At 58.5% G+C, this 20,363-nt stretch overlaps 1 protein-coding gene and 2 long non-coding RNA genes across 7 annotated transcripts; 2 read left to right on the top strand and 1 right to left on the bottom strand.

Annotated features, from left to right (window-relative positions):
• Window positions 1-3,248: 3,248 nt before the first annotated feature.
• On the bottom strand, window positions 3,249-16,218 carry KCNC3 (potassium voltage-gated channel subfamily C member 3). 5 transcript variants are annotated; one of them, XR_014305423.1, is made up of 6 exons: window positions 15,249-16,218; window positions 9,501-10,608; window positions 7,800-7,991; window positions 7,425-7,551; window positions 4,517-4,576; window positions 3,427-3,478 (listed from the first exon to the last, which is right to left on the bottom strand). XR_014305423.1 is itself a non-coding variant. In XM_082710203.1 (5 exons), the coding sequence occupies exons 1-4, from the start codon at window positions 16,128-16,130 to the stop codon at window positions 4,560-4,562; spliced, it is 2,199 nt and encodes a 732-aa protein (XP_082566329.1). In that variant the 5' UTR covers window positions 16,131-16,218; the 3' UTR covers window positions 3,249-3,478; window positions 4,517-4,559. The 5 variants fall into 5 exon arrangements, 4 of the variants coding, with proteins under 4 accessions (XP_082566329.1, XP_082566326.1, XP_082566327.1 ...); XM_082710203.1 differs by lacking the exon at window positions 7,425-7,551 and having other exon boundaries at window positions 3,249-3,478; XM_082710201.1 differs by lacking the exon at window positions 4,517-4,576 and having other exon boundaries at window positions 3,389-3,478.
• On the top strand, window positions 12,026-14,107 carry LOC309852852. Its single transcript, XR_014305426.1, has 2 exons — window positions 12,026-12,318; window positions 12,418-14,107. It is a non-coding gene; the product is annotated as an uncharacterized lncRNA (long non-coding RNA).
• Window positions 16,219-18,679: 2,461 nt separating the features above from the next.
• On the top strand, window positions 18,680-20,350 carry LOC309852853. Its single transcript, XR_014305427.1, has 2 exons — window positions 18,680-18,762; window positions 18,961-20,350. It is a non-coding gene; the product is annotated as an uncharacterized lncRNA (long non-coding RNA).
• Window positions 20,351-20,363: the final 13 nt, after the last annotated feature.

Raw genomic sequence — 20,363 nt, 5'->3', positions numbered from 1 at the left:
ACTTGCCCAAGGACACACAGCTACTAAGAAGCTGAACCCACACAGTCTGCCCACGGATTCAGAGTGGGCAATGTGGAGCATGTGGTCCTCGGGCGCTGACCTCCTGTTGGAGACCCAGCTCCACTCCTCTCCTGGGGTCATCACCCTGACTTAAGAGCTATTACCAGATGCCCTCACAGTTTCAAGTTAGGGGTGTGGATCCCCACTTTTAGCATCAGGGAAACTGAGGCAGTCACTTCTTACCCCCTCCCCCACACCATCCCCTAGAAAAGTAACAAGGTGAGAGCCAGCGATCAAGGGGATATCTGGACCCCCCTGCCCCCCACAAAGCACACAGTCTTGCTACTTTAATATGACCCCTGTTGAAGACCCAACTCCTCTGTTCCCAAAACCCCCCAAGCCGGCCCGGATCAGACCTCCCCAGCAAACAGGATGCAATTTTCAAATGAAAAGGAAACTTTTATTTTGGTGGGAAGTAAGAGGGTGAGTGGGAAGGGGGCATGACACTTTTCTTTAGGGAGGGCAGGTGACATGCGGCAGCTTCTGCATTGGGCGGTTCATGCACCCAGGGTGGGCGTGGGGGAGACTTGGGGGTGGGGCCATGCCGACCCCTCCCTCCCTGCCCTGGGGGTGGGCTGAGAAGACCCGCCATTAGCACCAGAGTTGGACGATTTGCAGACCTCCCCTCCCCACACTGACTCCGGACACCCGCCCCCATCCCTGAGAGCGCCCCCTCTCCACTCCTCCCACCTCCCACTTCAACAGGCCAGGCCCGCCCCGCCCACATTTGAGAGAGAGAGTCTTATTGCTGTGTGTGTGATGGGGAGGAGGAGCCGCTGAACTCAGGGAGACCACCCCGCCGTTCCTTCCTCCCCAATCGCCCCCCGCCCCGTGTCCGTGCGTTCCCGGAGCGCAGGAGGGGCGCGACATGCGTGTGGGGAGCGCGTCATGCAGCGCATGCGTGTAGTTGCAGGCACCCTGGCGGCCGAGGAGAAAAGGGGAGACGGGACTCGGAAGTTGTCCCTTTAGCTCTCTCTTCCTCCCCGAATCCCACACTGTTGACTTGGGGTTTGGGGACGGTGGTGAAGGATGAGAGTCACGTTTTGTAAAAGTTTATGATCGTGATTATTTTCAAAAGCTGAACTAAAAAGCTGGGTACGTGTGGCAGATTGGCGAGCAGGGGGAGACGTCGGGAAGAGGTCTGTACCCTTTGGAAAAGATCCTCACCCCCTTTCCCTGCGCTGTTCGGCTTCCGTGAGGGTCATGGGAATCTGGGGGCTATGTTTTTTTTAAATAAGTTAAACCCTTTGGCAATATAACCGGTCCCCACCCCCATACCCTGGTGTCTGGAGCCCCTAGCCCTTTGCCTCGTCCCACCCCGCTCCCACCAGAACCTGCCCCACCCCTCACCCCTGATTCGCCAGGGTTTAGGGTCCAAGAGAAGGATGGGGGACTCAAAATGCCCCTTGCATAGGAATCGTTGCATCAAGAATCATGCTCAGTGACACCTCCCAACCCTCAGGTTGGGGGGGGGGGGGCTCCTGAGGCCGTGGGAGCAGAAGGAGGGAGGTTGCTAATTCCGTGGGTCTCCAGCTCCAAAAGGGGTGGTCCCCTCTAAGGATTCTGGGACCGTGTGGTCTCTGGGCTTGGGGGAGGTAGCGCATCCTTGAGCCAGGATGGGATATGAGAAATGATCTTCTGCCCATGAGCATCGCAGGACGAGGAATGCCAGGGAAGGATGGGCTGGGATTCCAGCCCCCGTAGGTTTGTCGTTTCCCAAGCTTCTGATGTTCCAGTGTCCCTTGACGGGGGCACAGCCTCTGCTGTGAGTGGAAACACTCTACCCTAAATAAACGGTGTCCAGGCTAGGCAGCTGTATCCGGACTTACCGGCTTCTTTGGAAGATGCCATAAAAGACAAAACTTTCTAGATTAAGTGTCCTTGTACTGCCTAAAACTTTAGCACATCACCAGGGGGCCAAATATAGCCCTCTGGGAAACACTGATGTCCATGAAGAGGGTCCCTTTTGGGCATCATGTAGGGGGAGGGGCTCTTGGAAGAGGCAGGTCTAGGCATAAGAAAGGGGATGCCCAGGGGAAGGTCTGGTTCCCTGGAATTGCAGACAGGTTGAGCCTATCTTGGAAATTCTAGCATCAGGAGAACCTGAGGTGAATGTCTGATGTCAGAGATTTGGGGATATCTGGATGGGGGGGGAGGCCTGAGGATTTGGGGGTGTCCAAGAAATGTCCAAGTGTGGGAAGGATTTGGAGCATCCCAAAGGCTAAAAGTGAGCTGAAGGGCTGGGTCAAGTCTTGGAGGTTCAAGGTGCTGGGATGCAGTCCAGGCAATGGGTGGGGTGGGGCTTGAGGGGGCAGCATCTGTATGCAGAGGTTAAGTCCCAGGACCCTGTGGGGATTTAGGGGATGCAGGGTGCCAGGGTTAGTCTCAGGAATTCTGGGTACAGGTCTCATGTCCTGGTAATTTGAAGGGGGTATTGGGGAATTTTGTGTGCTAGGGCCAGATCATCCCAGAAATTCTGAGATGGGAGGTCTGAGTCCATGCAGCAAGAATAGAGGCGAGCAGATCCCTTGGGGGAACGTTGGGATGGGGAGGGAAAATTGGGGAGAGATGACAGGGTCACATTCACCAGGGTTCCTCCTAAAGGCTGAGGAAGCAGCTGTCCACAGCACACACCCCATGCCTCTGCTTCTACCATCTGAGCTCAGCTCATTTTGGGGGCTCTAGTGACTGTTACTCCTTCCCCAATATTGTTGCTAATATATATATATGTATATATATCACACCAATGTGATGGGTTGCCCTCCTGGGGTGAAGAGTAGGAGGCCAGGAAACCCTCCTGTGGCTTAAACTCCCTTTGAGATCCCTGCCCCCTTCCCAGAATGTCCCTTCCCTCAGTCCCGTGGCATGCAGCCCCTGGTGGCTTATTGCTGAGGTGGGGTGGGGTGGGGGGGGTGTCCAGATTGAGGGAGGCATGCAGAGTAGGGGAGAGGTGCCTCAAAATGTAATTGGCATAATTTGGACGTATTTACAGGAGTTTATGGGAGCGGGATGTCCTATGGCTCATGGAGACCTGAGAAGGCTTTATTGGGGGGGAGGGTAGAGAGTTGGGGGGGCTGGACTTTGGCTCCTCCCCCTCCATCCTGGAGGCCCAGGTGGGGGTGAGGGGTCCGGGGGTGTCTGCTGGCGTCGTCGTCTCAGTTGCATATTATTAATGACTTTTTGATTAAAAAAAAAAAACCCTTTCCCCCACCCCCCACCCCCAGCTCCTTTGACCTTCTTCCCTGTCACCCCCGAGTCCCCCCACAGGGGGGAGGGGAGCGCTAGAGGATGGAGGGCAGGGTTGGGGGAGCGCGGCGGGCGGCCCTGGGAGAGCCCGGGGGAGTGGCAAGGGGCGCGAGGCGCAGGGACACCCCACTCAGGCCCGCGATGCTGCTCAGGCTGCGGGATTTCTCGTAACCTGGGGGGCGGGTCGGAAACACGGGAGGAAGCATGGAGATGGGGGTGCAGGGGAAGGGTCCAACAGACAGAGAGACCCCGAGACAGGGAAGCAGAGGAGAAACGACCAGGAGGGAAGGGAGATGGAGAAAGAAAGAGAACAGAGAGCCAGAGACAGTAAGTCAAGAGACAGAAAAAGGTGAAGCAGAGGGTCAGGGATAGAGACATACAGTGAGGGAGACAGAGGGGATGGGAGACAGAGACACCAAGACATAACAAGACAGATGGCAGAGGCAAAGATGGACAGAGGCGGACCAAGGAGATGGAGAGAGAGAGAGGTGAACAAATTGGACAGTCAGTCAGCATCAAGGAGAAAGGTTCAGACATGGGGAGGGGGGAGAGACTCAGGGTTAGGAGGCAGGGTGATGCCCACCGAGCCTCCCTCACCCCAACCCCACCGCAACCCGCCCCCCACCTCCCCACCCCCTCCCCCGTTGGCCCCCTTATCTGAGGCAAAAAGGTGGGGGGCAGCAAGGCAGATGGTGGGCAGCCGGGCATGGGGAGGGAGCTTGGTGGAATGCATGTAGGGGAGCAGCCGGTGGGAGGGCTTGGGTGGGGGGTGACCTAGTGGTGGGGAAAGGGGGAAAGGCAGGTGATGGGGCTGTGGGAGGTGGAAAGGAGCAAAAGCGGGCAGTGCCTGGGGGGGGGGGGGTTGCTGGAGAGCAGTCTGAGTGGGCCAAGGCTCACCTGCAGGTTGTAATGGGGTATCTTTAAAGGGTCATGAAGTCTTGAGGTGGAAACCTTCTGATGGGAAGGTTCTCACACTGTCTTGAGAGCCAAAGGGATCTAAGACTGGGAGAGTATGTGTGTGGTTTCTTGAAAGCTTGGGAAGATCTGAGTTCTGCCAGTGTCTGGGGAAAGTTTCAGTACTTCTCTGGGCGATGCCAAGAGGTCTGTCTGGATGAGGGCATCTTGACCAGAGGGGAAGGGGCCTGGGGGGCCGGGGTTGGAAGCCCAGTATCTTGGGGACACCCCCTCCCAGCCATTCCCAATTGCTAACCTGGGGGGAAGGGGCAGGGGGGGACCGAGGGTCTCGCGAGGTCTCAGGCGGTGACAAGAGCTGGGGACAGAAATACACAGAGTCACGGTGGGGGGAGGGTGGTCAGGGGGAACCCCCCAACACAGCCTCACTGTTGGGGGGACGGAGAAACGCCGGAATCTCTTCCTCCTCTCTGGTGTTTTCCGGGGGAGGGGAGCAGTGAAATGGGGGCGGCCAGAGACATCAAATATGGAAGGAGCTTCCGGGGTGGCTGGGGAGGAGGACCAGGGAAGGAGGGGGTGGGTGGGGAGGAGGACCAGTGGAGGAGGGGGTGGGTGGGGAGGAGGACCAGGGGAGGAGGGGGTGGGTGGGGAGGAGGACCAAGGGAGGGAGGCTGGGGGAGGGTTAGGGAAGAAAGGGTAACAGGTGTCAGGAGTTGGACTCAGGAGGTTGGTGTGAGAAGAGGAGAAGGAAAGGGTCATGGGTGGGCAAGGGGTGGGCCAGGGGGAAGGGTTTTGGGAGGAGTGGGGGAGATAGTAGTGGACACCCAGGGAGGGCAGAGAGGAAGGGAGGAGCCTGGAAGTGCAGGAATGGGGAGGGACCCAGGACGGTATGTGGGGTGTGGGTGGGGGAGCAGATCGCTCAGTCAGCCCCATCAGCTCCAGCCACTATTTGAGTTCAATGAATGGATTTTGGCATCAGAGGCAAGAGCAGCAGAGACCTCCACCCGCCCGCCCCACTCCACCCTCCCTCCCATTCCCAAATCCTCCCCACTCCCTGAGCCCCTCAGTTCTCTGGGGCCCATCTAGATCCTTGGGGTGGGGAACAAAGGGTGGTACTGGGTGCAAGCAGGGGGAAGGGTGAGGCGGGAGCAGGGAAGGGGGGGATAATGAGATGAAAATGGAGGATGAACTGGGGGAGATGGAGGGATGGAAAGAGAGGAGCCACAGTCCCTCCTGGACGAGGAGCCTGGAAGCCTGGATTCTCGTCCCTGTCTGCTCTGTGGCGGTGGTCGCTCAAGGCCCCCCTGAACTTCTGTGAAACAAGGAGCTTGAGACAAGGCTGTCCCTGAAGGCTCCCCAAGTCCTATGACAGCATCTTTGTAGGCTGTAAGCAGGAATTTTTTGGGCTATTATCTCTATTTCTAAAGAAGTTTCCACAGACTGTTGCGATCAAGTGCCTTCAGGCAGCTTCCCTATCACTTTGAAGATCAAATCCAGCCTCTCACCAAAACCTATCATGATCCTTCCTACCCCCGCCCCGCATACTCTGTCTGGCACACTTGTTCCCTTCGGATAGTCACTTCCAGCCACACACCCCTCCTTGCTTTTCCTTTGACAAACCAAGCTCACCCCATCTTAGTACCCCTGGACTTTTGCACTTGCTGTGCCTTCTGACCAGCTGGCCCTTTGCACTGTTCAGGTTTCGGTCTTACCTCCTCAAAAAGCCCTTTGCAGACCACCCCCCTCCCAGCCCCGTCTGAAGTGGCCAGAGTAATCACCTTGTTCGTTCATTTGATTTTCTGCTCCCCGGATCAGGGGGTGGCAAACGTTTCCTGCAAAGGGCCAATTCCTAAATATTTTCAGCTCTGTGGGCCACACGTTCTCCGTGGCAGCTCTTCCACTCTATTTACAAAACAGCTTGCTGGCAGACTTGGCCCCTGGGCTGAAGCGTGCCAATCTGTGCTCTAGCATGTTCGCTCTGTGATGGCGGGTTCTTGCTCTGTGCGCTGCCAAATCTCCAGCGCCTGGAGCTGTGCCCTCGGTAATGAGCTGCTCCGTGAAGGAGCGGATGGAGGGATGGAGGAAGCAAGCCCGGTGCCTTAAGCTAGGGTGGCTCCGAAGACTACAGAATGTGTGTTCGCTTCCTGGCAGAAAATAAATGCCCGACTGTGTTTGCTGAAAGATTCCTCGACTACCTTGCCACTCTCTCCCCCTCATCTGCCCACCGCTAGTCCCCAGCCCCCTCCCCATCCCTGACTCCCTCTACCTTGTCCCTTCCTCTCCATCCCTGTGCACAGCCCTGAGCTGGGTACAGGCAGCATCCTCCCCCTCCCCCTGGACCTTTATCCAGCCTCCTGACCTCTACTCACACACAGCCCAAGAGCCGACCTGCCCTCCCCGGGGCCCTAACCAAGGTCCTGGCCTTTCAGTCCAGTCCGGCTTTCCTGCCTGTCTACCTGCCAGTCCCCGGTCTCCTCAGCTTTGCTTGTGCTGGTCCCTCTGGTCACCACCATCTAATGAGATCATTTCTTCGCTTGAGGTCAGGCTAACTCCAGACATCAGTTCCTTCGGGAAACCTTCCCTGTTGCTTCTCTCCTACCCTGGAGAGTTCCAGTGTTCCGCATACTGTGTGTCCCTGCGCTACCTCCACTTCCAGAGATCACCTCAAACAGGGACTTTCTAGGTCAGTGTCTGCCTCTCCCATCAAACCGGGAGCTCCCCCGGGGCAGGGGGATGGTCTTCCCTGCTGCCTCCCTGTGCCGAGCACCGGGCCAGGGATGTGCAGGTACAGACAGATACTCTGTGCATGCCTTGGTCTGTTCACAAGTCGCTGCATGAGCAACTGAGTCCCCCTCACCCTGGCTTGCACCTAGAAGTGTGCTGGGTGTGCACCCTGCTTTCTTCATTGAATTTAAAAGACACCCAGGGGGGAGGCAAGGGAAGAGATGAGGATAGGGGTGAGGCTGGAGCTCAGTCGTGATGGGCAGGGGAGGGAGGTCCGGTGGGGAGGCCTGGGTTAGTTCTGGTGGGTGAGTGAGGGGCAGGGCAAGTCCTGGGCAGGTGGGTATAGGTTCGGGGTCGTGGCTGCAGGTTAATTGGATGGAGCCGTTCAGTGAGGGGACGGGAGTCTCGGTCAGTGGGGGCCACATGTTCTCAGAGGGGTTAGTCAGGAGGGAGGTGGGGATCCAAGGTTGGGGGCTACTTACCCCGGGGGGAGGGGATTCGTCCGCTAGGGGGATATCCAGGCTGCAGCGTTGGCGTTGAGGTCGGGCAAGAAGCTTGGGGGGCCTGGCTTACGCCAGTCTGGGGGGGGCAGTGGGGGAGCACCGATGGCTGGGGGTGGGGGAAGAGGCCAGAGGGTCGGGGGGTGGGTGTGGGAGATGGAGATGGAATAAAGACAGGTGAAGGGTCAGTGGTGAGGAAATTTGGGGGTGGGAGGTGTCTGGGAGGAAGGGAATTTGGGGCCAGGGGATAGGGGAAGGGAAATCCAGCACCTCCTCCCCCCACCTCCCTCTCCCCCCTCCCCTGAGGGAGGGAGAGAAAGAGAGGGAGGGTCCCGGGGCCAGTGGAGGGCACCTCACCTTTCCGGATGGAGCCATCAGGGGAAGGGGCATAGTCGGTGAGGAGGAAGCAGGCTCGGTCCCGGCTATAGCGGCCTCGGCTCCCAGGGGTGATGGGGCTCTTGTCTTCCGGGGACATGGCGGGCTGGTCGATGGCTGGGCAGTCCTCATGGGCAAGCGCAGCTGCAGCGGGGTCCCCATTGGGGCGGGGATCTGCACGGGGTGGGGGGGTCAGACAGAGACAGAGAGGACAGAGTGAGGTGTGGGAACTCAAGATGGAAGATAGAGGGGAGATTAGCAAGGAGGGTGTTGGAGAATGTTGGGTGCCAGAAGTAGGTGATTGAGGGGCACGGTGTCTCAAGGAGGGGACAGTAGGGGTGCACAGTTGGAAGCAGGGTGTCAGGGTGTGTGCTGGTGGGTTCAGGGAGCCAGTCATTGGGGGTGGGGGGAAGGACAACCGGGAGAGGGAAGGGCAGCCAGGGGTGGGTGTGGATGGAGGGTGCTGAGTGGTAGGAAGTGGTGGTTGGGCCAGGTATTAGGTGCTGGGAAGGGCAGGGCTGGGGTGGGGAGTTGGGCATTTGGAGGGTGGTTAGGAAGTTGGGTGGGTGCTGGGAAGGAGGCTGGGATAGGGTGCTGGGGGGGGGCAGTTGGTTGAAGTGAACTAAGTAGGACTGGGATGCAGTGTTGGGTTGGTAGGGTACCTGGGTTTGGAGGATTGGCTGGGAGATCTAGAGGACAGAGAGGGAGTGGCTTAGGGATTGTATTGGGTGCTGGAAAGGGCACAGTGGGGAAGGGTTGGGAAGGTGACAGGGTAGGGAGGGGAGAAGTGGGGGTCCCCCAGGCTCTGACTTAAGCTATTTTTAATTGGTGTGAAACTGGGTCAGCGGCTGAGGGAGCAAGATGAGGGCCAGGCCGCCCAGCTCCCTTTCTTGACCTACTTAAGTCACGGGGGGGTGGGGGCCACCAGCTCCGGACTGCCACTGCCCCCAATCATCGCCTGAGTCACAGACTCTCTGGGGGGGAGGGGTGGGCAACACCCAGTCAACTCTCTTCTAGCTCATCTCCTTTGCTTCCCCTCTTTATCTTGGCAGCCTCTGTCTCTCAAACCCCTCTTGGGCTGCTCTTGCTCTTGGCACAGCCCAAGCCAGGCCCTAGGTCCCGAGTCACCATCACGTGGCCGGTCCACCCTCTGGGCCTATCTTCTTGGCCTCTATCTTCTGGGTTTTTAAGCCTTGTCTCCTCTCTTGGCCTCACTGTTATTAGAACCTGAACTCTCTGTCACTGACCCTATCCCCACCCCTCCCTCCATCTGTCCTCACTCTCCTGCTCAGTGACAATTGCCTGATTTCTGACTGTTGCTTTTAGACTCTTTTCTCAGGGTCATCACTGGAAGACTCTGAGGTTGCAACTGTCCTTTGGCCAGGTCTCCGGCCAGCCAGTGATTCCCACATTAGACCCGCTCTGTGCGGGTGTCTGAGTCCCCCTGGCCAGAGGCTCATTACTCTGCCTCCCAGGTCCCCCGGAATGTCTGTCTCTCCCCAAGCTGTCTCCTTCACACAGAATTTGTTTCTGTGCCTTTTCACTGACCTCAGCAATAGCCATTCCCCTTTCCCTCTCTCCTCTGTCATGAAGCCCCCATCTCTCTTAACCTCAGCAGTGACCTCCCGCCTGCTAAGAACCTCTCTACCTCCCAACGGCCCCGCCCCCATGCACCCTTCTCACCTGCCCGGTTGATATCAATGACTTCCTCCTGAGCCAGAGGGCAAGGCTCCCCAGGAGCTGGCAGAGGAGGCAGCCCCATAATCCCGAGCCCACCCGCTCCCCCCCTGAGCAGCCCGGGGTGCGTATGGGGGCCCGGTGGGTAGGCCCCAGCCACAGTCACCCCCACCGAAGGTGGGGTGATGGGGGGCGGGGGGCTGATGCCGCCGCTGCCGTGGTGGGGATGGTGCGGGGGCGGTGGGGGAGGGTCGGGCTTGCAGTAGTTGGGAGAGCCGGGCTGCGGGGGTCGGGGGATATGTTTGTTCTTCTTCTTGGGCAGCTTCTGCTTGGCCATGGCCAGCGAGTAGTACATGCCAAAGTTGTTGACGATGACGGGCACGGGCATGGCGATGGTGAGCACCCCGGCCAGGGCACAAAGGGCCCCGACCAGCATCCCTGACCACGTCTTGGGATACATGTCTCCGTAGCCCAGGGTCGTCATGGTGACCACGGCCCACCAGAAGCCAATGGGGATGTTCTTGAAGTAGGTGTGGTTGGAGCCCAAGATGTCATCGGGGTCCGCGCCAATGCGCTCGGCGTAGTAGATCATGGTGGCGAAGATGAGCACGCCCAGCGCCAGGAAGATGATGAGCAGCAGGAACTCGTTGGTGCTGGCGCGGAGCGTGTGGCCCAGCACGCGCAGCCCCACAAAATGGCGCGTGAGCTTGAAGATGCGAAGGATGCGCACGAAGCGGACGACCCGCAGGAAGCCCAGCACATCCTTGGCAGCCTTGGAGCTGAGGCCCGACAGGCCCACCTCGAGATAGAAGGGCAAGATGGCCACGCAGTCGATGATGTTGAGGCTGCTCTTGAGAAATTCCACCTTGTCGGGGCAGAAGGTGACACGCATAAGGAACTCGAAGGTGAACCAGACCACGCACACGCCCTCCACATAGGTCAGGAAGGGCTCCGTCTCCACCTCCACATTGGTGATGTTCTCTGGTGGAGCCCCGGGGATCGGAGAGGCCTGGGTCACCGTCTTGTTGCTGATATGGATGAAGCCTTCATGGGTCTCCAGGCAGAAGGTGGTTATGGAGATGAGGATGAAGAAGAGGGAGGCGAAGGCCACATACTGTGAGGCAGGGCAGGAGAGAGAGGGCAAAAGATGACCCAGGCATCTGGTCCACCAGCCCAGTCCACAGCGGCCCCTTTTCCCAGCCCCAGACTCCAGGGAAATTCAGAAACCCCATACCTCCATCACAGCCCGCACCCTGCTGTCCCCTCTAACACCTGAAAAAGGGGAGGAAAAGGATCGGAGGCAGCTCCCCCCAGCTTGGGATAGGAGCTGACTCCAGCAGTGCAAACAGATGGGCAACTGTTTTCATGGAAGCAGCAATTTCTGTCCTTTGCTCTATGTCCAGACCACATTCCCACACTCTGTGTCCTATCTCAGGACTTCCCAGCAGGCTCCAAGGATGCTGGGGGGAGGGATAGGGGTGTGGTGTGGCAGGAGACCAAGATCACTCATCCTCTGTGTATCAGAGGCTTTGGAGCTCAGCTTGGAGCCAAGGGAAGGGGAAGGGGGGAAGGTGGGTGGGGAGACAGAGTACCTGACGGTTAAGAAAGCCTGGATTTGAATCCAGCCTTTCCTGTGCCTAACTTGGGCAAAAAGTTTAAGCTTTCTACACCTCAGGTTTTTTGTTGTTGTTACCAGATTATTATGAGGATTATGTTAGATGAATATACAGAAGTCCTGGCTCCAGAAACAGTGCTTGGCCCAGCATCTGGAACTCAGTAAGCCAGACTGCACTCCTGTTAGGGTACGTGGGCATCCATTAGTTGGAGATCTTCAGAGAGCCTTCAGAGAGGCCTTCAGAGAGCAGCCAGGGCTTAAGGACTCTGGTCCCAATGACCAGCTCCAGAGAAGGGAGAAAGCTCGGTGTCACCCTCAACTAGAGAGGACAGCAAAGGGCTGGAACCACAGAGGGGTGTTAGGGCCATAAATAGGAAAGGAAGTGAAGAGTCAAGTCTGCAGAAATAGAAAAGGAGAAAAGCAAGGAGGGTTGGGGTTTCAGGCTGTGGAGAGGAAAGGAGGGTCAGGGGCCCAAGCATTAGGGGAGATGATGGAGCCAGGGCCATAGAGGTGACCAGGCTTTAGCCAAAAGTGCAGAAAAGGGGTGGGGCGCACATGTGTTATTTCAAGATGGAGAGAACCAGAGTCCTGAATGCATTGGTGTAGATTTTGAAGAAAACCTTGAGGAGCAGAGGGGGTGCGGTCAGTATCTTAGAGAAGGAAGGGGACAGAGCTGGCCCCTGGAGATGACAGCGGGTTTTATCAAATATGCAGAGAAGAGGGCGCCTGGGTGGCTCAGTGGGTTAAGCCGCTGCCTTCGGCTCAGGTCATGATCCCAGGGTCCTGGGATCGAGCCCCGCATCGGGCTCTCTGCTCAGCAGGGAGCCTGCTTCCTCCTCTCTCTCTGCCTGCCTCTCTGCCTACTTGTGATCTCTGTCTGTCAAATAAATAAATAAAATCTTAAAAAAATATATGCAGAGAAGAGAAGAGTGGGATTAGTGCCTTGCAGGGAGAAGGAGATGGGTGTTAAGGCAAAGGGGGGCTTTAGTCAGTTGGGTAGAGGAGGAGGGAGGACCTGGGCAGCTTGAGTTTTAATCAGGGATGCAGAGAAAAGCGGGGGGCCCAGGCTCCGACTGCAGACAGCACCAGACCTTGGGGTGGGCTGGGGGCCTGCACACCCCTTCAGCCACTCCCCTTCCTCCACAGGGCAGGGGGGCGGGGTTTGGACTTGGGAAGGCTCAACTTTAATCTGAAGTGCAGAGCAGAGAGGTGGGCCAGAGTCTGCCGCACATACAGTCCTGGACCTTGGGGTGGGCTGGGGTCAGCGCTGGCCCTCTCTGCCCCGCCCCCCTCTTCGTTTCTCCGCAGTGGTTTAAGAGGCCAGAGGCCGCCGCACAGCGCATGCCCCGTGCTCCCCCGCCCGCTCCGAGCCGGGTGCGCGGCGCAGGCTGCGGCACCGCAATGGGGGCGGGCCGGCCGGGCCGGAAGGCGGAGCGCGCGGCGGCCAGCACCGTGGCCAGCTCCCCCGCCGCAGTGCGCAGCCGCCGCAGCTGAGAGCGGTCTTAACCCCCTCCGGGCCGGAGCAGAGCAAGCTGGGCGCAGCCGCAGTGCCGCTGCTTCGCTTCGGGTGGCCGCAGGCAAGGAGTTTAACTCCTTCCCTCCCAGGGCAAGGAAAGAAAGGTGGGCACCCGTCGCAGAGCGCAGCTGTAGAGTCTGGACTGCGTTGGGGCTGGTTTAATCCCTTGCCCCCAGGTGGTTCAAAAGCAGAAGGGGCAGGAGGGCAAGGAGTCTCTGTAAGAAGGAAAAGAAAAATTACGGGGAGGGGAGGGAGGATGAAGTAGGGCTGTATTCTCTACGTTGCACTGGCCTCTGCTCCCAGCTCTGTCTGTCAAGCTCTCTCACTTATAGTCTGGAAAGTACCCGGCAAGCCGACACTCAAAAACCGTTTGTGTAGTAAGTGAGTGACAACGCTCACTCCCCCATAACTGTCCCAGACCCCGAGGTCTCACCTCAGCACCCTTCAACGGAGTCACGAGAGAAGGGCGCCCCAGCCATAGGGGAGGAGGCCACTCAGAGGCCTGAGGGGCATTTAGGGCTAAGGCCCTTCCGAACCTCCTCCTCCCTACCTCCCCCCACCCAGCCCCAAATCTCGCCAACTCAGCGCTTCCTGGGACCAAACTTTATGCAGTGCCTCTGGGCTACCCCCCCCCCTTTCGCTCCCTCCCCTGGCGCGAATGCGGCACTGCGGCTCCACGTCCTTCCCGGCCCAGGACACGGCACGGTGGGGGGAGGGGCGGACAGGTTCCTCCGGGTGTTTGGGTCCCCCGGAGGCTAGGAGAGGGCCCGGGAGTTGTACCTCTTTCCCCTCCTTTCTGATCCCCCCCCCACTTTGAACTGTCCCCCTCTCTTCCAACACAGGGAGGAAGTTAGTAGGAGGAAGAGGTTCAAGGGAGAACAAAGGGGGAGGGTAGCTATTTAGCCCAGGAAGTTAGAGACCTTTGAAGGAAGTTTTGGGGGGTAAGATGAAGGGAGCTTTGGGATAAACTTGGCATTTCAAGGGAGTTAAGATTAGAGTGTGACTCTCTGGTTCACTTTTGGGGTAGGGGAGCAGAGAGGCCCAGTCCTGGGGTTTGGCTGATGGAGAGGTGGGGAGCTTGGGAAAGGGGGAATGCGCAGAGCTGGGGTAGGGACCAGTGGAAAGATACCAAGGCAGAGTAGAAAGAACTGGGAGCTATTTTGAGAGGAAGTTTTGGGACAGATAACTGGGGGTGGGGGAGGGAGTCCCAAAGATTGAGGTTCAGTAAAGTAGGAGAAAAGTCAGTTGATTGACTTGGAAAAGGACTGGGAGGCTCTGGATGGGGGATCCTAGAGATAAAAAGTGGGAAGGGAGAAGAAGCTGGGAGAATCTGTGGATGAAGAAGGCATATGGGAGCTTCTGGAGAGGAAAGACGTATTATGGGGGCTCAAGACTCTTCTGAAGACACTGAGGAGGAGTGTGAAAGGCTTGGGGGAAGTCTGGAGCTTTATAGGGAAAGTCCTTGGGATGGGAGTTGGCGTGGAGGATGCAGGAAGATATGTGAACACAGACACAGAGGGGACTGGATAGGGTCCCAGGAGGAAAGGCTCCTCAAGACTCTGTGTTGCCACAGGGGAGAGGGGGAAAGTGTGCTAGCCAGAGCAAGTGGTTTGGGGGCTCACAGGGATCCAGGAGGTTCTGAGATTGAGGCAGAATATTCTAAGACTTTGAGAGCACAGTGGGGTTCAAAAATAGCCAGAAGACTCAAACTTGAAGAGAGAGGAGGTGTAGAGAGAGGGGCATAGGGAGAAAGAATCAGGGAGAACCCCAGGGACTGAGGGTTGGAGAGGAGCTTCAGAGGAGAGGCAGCTTGCAGGAAAAGGTAGGGGCAGTGTTCACAGAGTCTGGGACACTGAAGGTTAAGAAGAGAGGTCTTCTGGGGGCACCTGGGTGGCTCAATGGTTTGCGCCTCTGCCTTCGACTCAGGTTAAGATCTCAGGGTTCTGGGATCAAGCCCCGCATTGGGCTCTCTGCTCAGCAGGGAGCCTGCTTCCCCCTCTGTCTCTGCCTGCTGCTCTGCCTACTTGTGATCTCTATTTCTCTGTCAAATAAATAAATAAATAAATAAATAAAATCTTCAAAGAAGAAGAAGAAGTCTTCTTCTGAGGGTCTGGGGATGGTCCAAGAAACTGAGGGCTGCAGAGAGGTTCTCTAGCGGTCTGAGGGGATGACCCAGAGAGGTGAAAAGGATTTACAGGGGCTCAGAAGACTCGGGGCTGGAGAAAGTTCTTCTGAGGGTCTCACAGGAGTCCAAGAAAGGAGGTAGTGAGGTTGTTCAGAGAAGCCCAGGAGATTTACAGACGGGGCAGAAGTTTCTAAGCGTGTTGGGGAGCCTAGGGAAGCCGGGTGGGGTTTGGAGGGATCTGGGGTATTCTGAAGGTTGAGGAAGCATCTTCCGAGGATCTGGGAATGGCAGGGAGAGGGGGTGTGTTCACAAAAGTACGGGAAACTCGGGGTTGGACAAAGAGGCTTCTCTAGAAGAACCTGGGAGGCCCAGAGACCAGGAAGGCCAGAAGGGGTTGGGACCCGCCGCCGGATTCTGGGGGTTAGGATGGGGGCACTCCTAAGGGGCTGGGATCTCCAGGGAGGGGAGGAGGGATGGGGGCTCTGAGAGCACGCTCACCCTGGCGGCCCGCGACGAGTAGGGGTCCTCGAAGAGCGCCCACACGCGGGGCTGCCAGCGGCGCCACCACGTGCCGCCTGCGCCGCCCGCGCCCCCTGGCGGCCCCCCGGCGCCGCCGCCCGCGTCCTGGAAGCAGAGGCGCTTGAGCTCGCCTCCCGCGCCGTCCAAGCCGCCGCCGCCCGCACCCGCCTCGTCGTCCAGGCCCGCGTCGTGGGCGGCGGCGTTGGCGGCGTTGGCTGCGCCCGCTGGGTCCGGAGCCTCAAAGGAGTCGAGCGCCTCTTCGGCGTCGCGGTGCTGCCGGTAGGTCATCCAGCAGCAGGCCTCCACGTCGGTCTCGTCGATGCCCCAGAAGCCGAGCTCCTCCTCGAAAAGCGGCCCGCACACGTCGGCCGGACAGTGCAGCTTGCCTGTGCGGTAGTAGTTGAGCACGTAGGCGAAGACTCCCGGGTGCCGGTCAAAGAAGAACTCGTCAGCGCCGGGATCGTAGTCGAAGCGCGCCGCCGCCTCGGGCTCCGTCAGGCCGGCCAGCCGCGTCCCCGGCAGGGTGCGCAGCGTCGAGCGGTACGTCTCATGGCGCACGCCGCCCACGTTGATCACGATCTTGCCGCTGTCGCCACCGCCGCCGCCGTGCCGCCCCATGGCCGCCGCCGGCAGCCCGGGGCATGGCTCGGCGCGCCGGCCCCCGGGCCCGCGAGGTGCCGGGGGGCCCGCCGAGGACGCGGCGGGGCCGGGCTGCGCAGACTGCTGCTGCTGCAGCGGCGGCGGTGACGGCGGCGGAGGAAGCGGCGGCGGGGACTCGGGCGGCTGCAGCGGTGGTGCCGGCTGCTGCTTGCTGGCCCCCTGGCGCCCGCGGAAGGACGAGACGCAGACTGAGCTCAGCATTGGACGGGGGGCGGGGCGAGAGGGGCGGGGAGTAGGGGGCTGGGCCTCAGGGGGAGAGGCAGACAGGATTGGGTGGAGGAGACGACGAGGGAAGGGGGCGGGGCCGCGGTAGGGGAGGTACAGAACTGATTGGCCTGGGGGAGGTGGGGCGGGGCTCAGGCAGGGAGAAGGTCGGAGACTCCGCACAGCCTAGCTGGACGGGGCGGGGCTGCAGGTGAAGCACACCGATTGGATCTTTCTGAGAGAAGGGGCGGGCGGAGCTAGGCGTTAAGGGGAGGGACCGACAACTAAAGCTGAGGGGCTGGACTGCGCAAGGAAAACAGAGGAGGTGGGACCAGATATGAGATCTGAGTGAACTGATAAAAGGAGCGGGTGCAGCAGAGGAAGGGGACACGTCCAAACTATTTAAAGACTTCTGACTGGCATGGGGGAGACGGTCCTGACTGGACAGAGAGCTGGCAAGCAGGACCCGGTGGGGAAGGGCGGATGGAGACAGTCGGCTTGGGCCCCTAACTTCGCTTTGTCGCCACAGGGCGGATCATAAGGAGAGGCAGGGCCCTGAGAAAGTTAGGAGCAGTCCTAATTGGCCTGGGAGAGTGAGGGGGCGAGACTAAACGAGGGGCGGGAACTGGAAATGTAGAGTACTTTGGCGAGACTGGCACTAGGCTGGAATAGGGACTGAGACCCAGTGAGGAGGAGCGCACGTAAGCGAGGCCTGGAAACCTGAGAGCGTCTGGCTAGGACTAAGAAAGGGGGCAAAGTAAGGAAGAGGAGGGACCGGAGCTGCAAACTTGTCCTGGTTAGACAGTGCTGGGCCGGGAAAATGAGAGTCAGGATGGATGGAACGGATCTGAGGAAGGTGGGCGGGGTCTACGAATGGTAGAAAAACTCTTGAAGGGCGCTGTGGGAAGGCGGGAGTATGGTTCTAAGAGGCATGTAAGGAACCAGGCTAGGCGGGGTGGGGTTGGGTTGAGAGTAGAGAACGGATAATGGGTACACTATGGGAAAGTTGAGATCTGCAGGGTACAAAGATACTGGGCTGGTTGGAAGGGTGGGACCTGGAATGGGGAGTCTTGGGGCTCAGAAACTGGGAGAGAATCGTAAGAGTCAGTGGGGCTTTTAGAGGGCGATACAAGAACTTCCAACTGCTGATGAAAAAGGGACCAAGTCTACACAACAGCGAACTGCAGACTGGAGACCAAAGGATAAATGAGGACTGGTGAAGAGGGAGTCTTAAGGGCGGCGGAGGGGAAAAACCTAAGCGCTACGAAGGCTAGGAAATAAGCAGGACCAATGAAAAAATGGGGCGGGGCTAGGTGTCCGGGAGTCCCGTCGGGAGGGGAGAGAGGGAGGTTTGGGGCGGGGCTAGATGAAGGGCGTGTCCGGCCCCGCCCCCTTAGCTGGCCAGACGCCGAGTAGCAGGGCGCAGGCGCTGGGGCGGGGCCAGCGGCTGCTGCCCGGGCTGCGGCGGGAGGAGGCGGTGCCTGCGGGAGCGAAGGGGGTGGGTCAGGGGCTGCGGGCTTCCTCCCGCGGCACTATCCCTGGCCCGCCGCCTCCCTCTGCAGGTGCGGCGGCTGGTTCGTATCGCCTACCCACCCACCCCCCGCTCCCGTTTCTGTGTCTCTCGATGTCTTTCTCTCCCCTTTCTCTGAGTATTTGTCCCTTCGTCTCTGCCCTCACCACTCTGAGACTCTGGCCCCTCTTACAAGTCTCTACCCTCCCTCTGGGTCTCTGTCCCATGGTTCTCTGAAGGTGTCCCTCTCCTCTGAGTCTTTGCCCCCATCCTCTCCCCCAATTGTGTCTCTTTCCCCCCTACCCCCAGTCTCTTTCTCCTGGTTTCTGTACCTTTTTCTCAAGGATTTGCCTCTATCTCTGGGCCTCTGTCCCCTCCCTGTCTCTATCCGTCCTCTTTGTGTCTCTAACCTCCACTACCCCCTCCCCGCCCCTCCTCGCCAATCTGCCCCTTCTCTGGGTCGCAGTCCTTGTTCTAGGACCCTGTCTCCCACTCTCTGGGTCTCTGTTCCCTCCAGCCCTCTGTCTTCTTTGTGTCTCTGTCCTCCACTCCCCTCTCCCAATCTCTACTCCCCACCCCCTTCTCTGCCCATTCATCTTGCCTTTCTGTCCCCCTTGCTCTTGTTCTCTTACAACCTCCCTCCCAGTATCTTTTTCCTCTCCTCCACCACTTTCCCTCCCTTGTAAGTGCCTTTTCTCTTTCTGCCCTTTCTTTTTCTCTGTGCCCCTATTTGGGTCTCTATCCTCGCTCCCTGTGTCTCTTTTGCCCCCTTCTGAGTCTCTGTCCCCACTTCTTTGGGACTTTGTCCTGCTGTCATTTGGTCTCTGACCCCCCCCCCCCCATCACACCCTCTAATCCCCATCCTGGCCAGAGGCTGCGTCACTGCGGAGAGAGTTGCAGAAGTGAGGCCCGTCCTGCAGACCAGGGAGGTAGCTTCCCTCACCCCCTAGACCCTGGGCTCCCCCGCTGCCCCCGATTCAGTATCCTTAATCCAGTATCCGTGAGCAGTCCTAAAGCCCCCGATGGGACCCAGAAAGGCAGAGAAGAGACATCGGAGCCTCCTACTCCTCTCTGCCCAGAATTCTGTTGTATCCCCAGGCAGAAGCAGTGAGTCTTGAGGTGAGGGACTGGACTTAGGCTGAGGCTTGGGTTGGGTAAGGTTTCTGAGCAAGTCGGGTGTGAGGGTGGTGACTGGAGGAGGAGTTGGGTAGGCCTTAGGGATGGGAATAGGGGCTAGAATAAGGACCTAAATCAGCCATGCTCCTTTATATCCTCTCCCCTCCCCCCAACTCTACTTTTCTCTTCTGCTTTTGACAGCAGCCAGGCACGGGATCAAGTTACCAAACCAGCGATTTTTGCGGAGGTCAGAAGATGTGGAGAAGGTGCGAAGGAGAGGGAGGAGGCTGAAACAGGGGTGAGACTCCAGATTAAAGACCATAGGAGCAGGAAGGAGGCCCCAGGGCAAGGAGTAACAGGATAGTCCAGACTCCATCAGGCCCTGGGAAAAATGAATGCCATCACTCCCTCATGGCCCTCCCCAGACCCCACTAGGTTATGTGGGGGGATTTGTGAGCCTGGATTCTGTATCCCTGGGGTAGGCTTCTGGAGGCATAATGTAGGCTCCAGCTATGGGACGCCCAGCCTTTGCAGACAGACCAGAGGGAAGTGGACTCTATTTTTTGGCCATAGACACTAGTAGGGTGTAGGCCAATATCTATCCTCCCCTTCAGACCTTTCTCTTTTCTCCTCCTTCCCAACCTAATCTTTCCCTGAAATTCCTGAAAGCTCCAAACTCCCACCTCCGTCATCCTCGGCGCCCTCTCTTAACTTACCCTCCCCCATTCTCCAAGGCCCTGGAATTGGGAAAGGGTATCCCGCTTCCCAATTTCTAGGACCCCAGGATCGTTCCTCCGCCTCCATTCCTATCAGTTCTAGGAAACAGGGTCTCTCGAACACCAAAGCTGAAAATACGGAGACTCTGCCTAGGAACTTGGGTTCCCCAGACCCTCCAAAAACCTTGGCCCCCAAACCTCGTTATTAAGGAAGAATCTCTCCGCTGTAATTTTTGAGTCTTCATCTCCCGGGTATCCCGCCTCCCAAACTGGGATCTGGGCCGTCTTACCGCCCCCAATACCCGAGCCTTCTCCCCCTCCCCCGTACTCACCCCAAGTCGAGGCAGTGCGGGGATGGGGGAATCCGGGGCTGGCGTTGGGGGAGGGGTGACCCAGCCCCGGCAGCTCAGGGCAGCAAGAGGCTGCGGAGGGGGGGCAATGACATCATCGCCGGAGGAGGGACAGCATAGCTCTCCCCAACCCGGGGGCTTCAAGCCCCGCCTTTATGGCGGACCCAGGGGTGTCTCAGATCCCAGAGGAGAGAAGAGGAACAGAAGATGAAGTCTGCGGGAATCGTATCTCCACTCCTTAAAACAAGGGTTGGAAAGCCCTTTAGGATTCAGCCACCACCCCCAACTGCCACCTGTCGCTGCCGTCGCGACCTGTCGCCTCCCACGCATGTTGTGGCTGCGCCCGCCCCCGGCAAAAGAACACAGCCTGGAATACAAGGTCCATGATGCTCCGCGGTGCCGGACGCCTTTGTCTACGGAGGGCATAGGCGAAGGGCTTCATGGGATTCGTAGTACAAGGCTCCCGCACTGGTGTGAGCCCTTTTTTCCTTTCTTCCTCAACTCGAGAGAGCTGAACACTAATTTTTCTCTCCAAAAA

Source organism: Mustela nivalis (genome assembly GCF_964662115.1).
Source record: "Mustela nivalis genome assembly, chromosome: 18".
NCBI classification, from domain to species: domain Eukaryota; kingdom Metazoa; phylum Chordata; class Mammalia; order Carnivora; family Mustelidae; genus Mustela; species Mustela nivalis.
Note: the sequence above shows the minus strand (reverse complement) of the source record. Positions and strands in the feature narration are given on the sequence as shown.

Bases quoted from the DNA above. Each gene is read 5' to 3' on its own strand.
- KCNC3 (XM_082710200.1), bottom strand. From the start codon at position 16,130: ATGCTGAGCTCAGTCTGCGTCTCGTCCTTCCGCGGGCGCCAGGGGGCC. The intron at 7,992-9,500 runs GTGAGAAGGGTG...CACCCCGTGCAG, and splicing joins CATTGATATCAACCGGGCAG to ATCCCCGCCCCAATGGGGAC. The intron at 3,479-7,799 runs GTGAGGTGCCCT...CCCGCCCCCCAG, and splicing joins TGATGGCTCCATCCGGAAAG to GTTACGAGAAATCCCGCAGC.